The sequence below is a fragment of the Palaemon carinicauda genome, chromosome 29 (genome assembly GCF_036898095.1).
Source record: "Palaemon carinicauda isolate YSFRI2023 chromosome 29, ASM3689809v2, whole genome shotgun sequence".
NCBI lineage: Eukaryota > Metazoa > Arthropoda > Malacostraca > Decapoda > Palaemonidae > Palaemon > Palaemon carinicauda.
The window spans coordinates 49,046,001-49,049,862 of record NC_090753.1 but is presented as its reverse complement, the minus strand read 5'-3'; the positions used below and the strand labels follow the sequence as shown (position 1 = coordinate 49,049,862).

The following is a 3,862-nucleotide window of genomic DNA, read 5'->3' as shown; positions in this document are numbered from 1 at the left end:
TTCCAGCAAGTTACTTTTTCTATGGCATCGTAATGTACAAAAAGGAGATTACAGTGTTGTTGCATATCGTAGCTTAAGACTTCCATTTGGTCTTGTTTGTTCCCCTTGCATATTATTACTTGGACTTTATAAGATTTTGATGATTGACACTGATGATGATGACCAGGTAAATTTGCTTAAAAGACACATTTATTCATTAATATATATGGATAATGGCAGTATTACTGCAAATAATAGTGAAAAATTGAAGTGGGCCTTTCAAGAGTTAAAAGGAATATTTGAGCCCTATAAATTTTATCTTCAGCAGTTTGTAACAAATGATACTGAAATTCAAGAGGAAATTGATAACAGCTCTGGCGAGAAAACTAGCAGATCAGTCAAATTATTGGGGCTCTTATGGGATCGAGTTGATGATACCCTATCCACTAAGCCTCTAGTTTTAGATGGTGAGGCAAATACAAAGAGGAATGTTTTGAAAACTATTGCCAGTCACTATGACGTATTTGGCTTTACTTTGCCCATTCTAAATCGAGCACGGCTCTTTCTACATAAATTACAATGTGATTCGTCCTATATCTGGGACTCCAAATTGCCGGATGTAGAAATTAAAGAATGGAAAAACATATGTCGACAAGCAAATTCCTCTCCCAGCCTCGGAATTAGAAGATTTGTTGGCCAGAGAAATGGAGAATATAAACTGATTGCCTTTACAGATAGTAGTAAGGATATATACGGAACTGTTATCTTTATTCAGGATATCCAGTCATTAGAAGTGAACTTTGTTCTAGCTAAGAACCGTTTTGTGAATAAGCAATTATCTGGGAAGAGCATGCCTTCCCTTGAGTTTCAGGCCATTACTTTGGGTGCAGAAGTGTTAATAGATACCTATAAGGAATTAACTGGGCCCTCATGTGTTGAAGCAATCAACATCAAAGAACTCTATTTGTTTTCTGATAGCTTGGTATCCTTATCCTGGATTAATTCCTATTGTTATAAATTAGATAAGATGCATAAACACAGCACCTTTATCCGTAATAGGTTAGAACATTTAATTACCTTGTGTGAGATGCATCCTATAAGATTTCAATTTGTTTCAGGTATTGAAAATCCAGCTGACCTTGTCACTCGTGTAGCTTCATATAAAACTACCGTTAAGTCTAATTTCCTCTCTGGGCCAGTGTTTTTGAAAGAATCTGCTAACTTCTATTCAAGTCGCAGTGATATAATGAATTTCATTGTACCAAACCCCAGGGCAAAATCAGGGGATGTTGTTTCGGAGAATTACAATCAAATTAATTTCGGCTCCACCGAAGAGGAATGTGCAGAACATTTAGCATCAACAGTTGGGTGTTCTGCGTCTTTCAAATCCGGCCAAATTATTACTGGTGCAGCCGGTAAGGGAGAACCAGAGCACTTGGTGACTGTAAACAAATTTTCCAGTTTGTCTAGGCTTGTATCTGTTTATAGGTACGTGTTTAAGTTTATTGAGAGCCTAAAATGCAAACTTTACTCCAGGTATCCTGAGAGGTATGGAAACCTGAGAGTTCTTGACGAAAACTTGTATGCCAAGGCAATGAATTACATAATTAGAATAGAACAGCACATTTATTTTCCCGAGATATTCAGGTATTTTGACAGTGGTTCTACGTTCGTTAAAGATATCCCAAACATTGTTAACCAACTCAATGTATATCCTGATAATGAGGGAATTCTAAGAGTGAAAAGCAAATTCTCAAGATGGAAAAATGATAAGAATTACAGATTTCCTGTTTTGCTTCCTAAGGATAGCTACATCACAAAATTAATTGTTTTAGATTTGCATGAGAAAATGTATCACTCAGGCTGTTACAAGGTTTTGTCTGAATTAAGAAGACAATTTTGGATTCCACACTGTTTCTCTGTTGTGAAACGCATCCTGCAAGAATGCATACTTTGTAGAAAACTGAAGCAGAGAGCTATTAAACTAAATCAATCTCCCTACAGGTTATTCAGACAAGAACCACCTAGTGTTCCCTTTCGTACAATATTCATAGATCACATAGGCCCTTACTTTGTACTTTACAATGGCAAAAAGGTGAAAGTCTGGATTCTTTGCATAACTTGCCTCTGGTCTAGGGCTATTAATTTAAAAGTTTGTCTTGACATGACCTCAGGTGAGTTCATTAGAGCTTTACAGCTTCATTCATTTGAATATGGAGTGCCTGAATTATGTTTATCTGATCTTGGTTCATCCTTAGTTGCAGGAGCTAACATAATTACTGACTTTCTGAATGATCCAGAAACCCAGAATTTTTTTGAAGAACAAGGAGTACGGCCATTAAAATTTGAGCAATATTTTAAAGGCCATCATCCTCTTGGGGGATTAGTGGAAGTATGTGTGAAGATGGTCCGTCAGTTGCTTCATTGCTCAATCAAGAAAAATGTTCTTCAATACAGAGATTTTGAGTTTGTGGTTTCACAAACTATTCACCTGGTTAATCGAAGGCCTATTGCTTTCTCGGAAGGTCTAAGAGATACCAGTGATGACGTAATTCCAGACCCTATTACCCCAGAGAAGTTAATACATGGCTTGGACTTAATATCTTTGAATCTTATTCCAGCCATGCAGCCGCTTCCCACTAGCAATGATCCTGATTGGTCTTTAAACACTGACCCTATTGATACCATAAGAACAAGTTATGAGAAACTGAAGAAAGTGCGCACACATTTGATAGAAACCTACAATGCAGAATTTTTGAATAATTTGATGACTCAGGCTGTCAATGATAAAAGTAGATATAAGCCGGTTACCCACAAAAAATTACAGGTAGGGGACATTGTACTGATAAAAGAGGAGAATTGCAAACCTACCAATTTCCCATTGGCAGTTGTTAAAGACGTTAAAACTAACGTACTTGATGAAGTAACTGACGCTGTTCTGCTTAAAGGTAAAAACAGGGAGATGGTTCGACGACACGTCACATCTTTAATCCCTATATTAACGCGCAAGGAAATGTCACAATCAAATATTAAAACATTGACAGATCATATTTCTGTTAATACTACCGATCCCACGGCAAAACTGGGGGAAGATAAGCCTCAGAATAAAGAGAGGCCCAAGAGGAAAGCTGCTCTGCAAAGCATGCAAAAGACTCGAGGTATGATCAGTGACATTTGAGGAACCTTTCAGGAACATAACTGTACATAGTTGGGTTTATTAATTGTACATAATTTTGCTCATTTCACAATTATATATATATATATTCATATATAATTTGGGATTAGTCCTACATTTACTAAGGATATAAATGTAGAACCCTTGGCCTGGAATGTAAAAGAAAAGGCTGAAATTTTTCTAGTTATTCCAGAGTTCTACATTTAACAAAAAATTAAATGTAGAACCCTTGGTGTGGAGTGTAAAGAAATATCTTTATGCTTTTCGTATATTTTTGTTTGTATTGAAAAGTACATTGTGTCTTTTGTTTACTTTGGTGGTGGTTGGAACTATGGGCATTTGTTTAATGGTAATTTGTTTTATGACTATAGGATAATTTCCGACTGTTTACTATTGAGCCTGAATAGTTCTTTAAACTGACTGTTTGACAGTTAAATATCCACTCACTGTGCCTTTTGAGTATTTATATTCAGCGGTCCAGAATCCAGAGAAGGCAGATTCCAGTAAGACAGATTCCCAGCGGGGTAGAGTCAGAGACCAACACAGAAAGCAGTCCGGAAAGGAGATTTTCTGACAATTTTTTTACACTGAAGATTTCAAGTGTCATGGAGCGATAAACTCCACCTAGGCCGAGCGATAGGACTTCATGTTCGGAGAGAAGCAACACGAGCAACTGGACTTATCATCTATCCACGAAAGACCAGGATC

At 36.9% G+C, this 3,862-nt stretch overlaps 1 protein-coding gene across 1 annotated transcript; it reads left to right on the top strand.

Moving 5' to 3' along the window:
• Window positions 1–606: 606 nt before the first annotated feature.
• On the top strand, window positions 607–3,064 carry LOC137622565 (uncharacterized; the record flags this gene model as incomplete). The annotated part of the gene is made up of 1 exon (XM_068353170.1): window positions 607–3,064. A coding segment is annotated over exon 1 (2,235 nt), but the record flags the coding sequence as incomplete, so codon positions are not given.
• Between the last annotated feature and the right edge of the window lie 798 nt (window positions 3,065–3,862).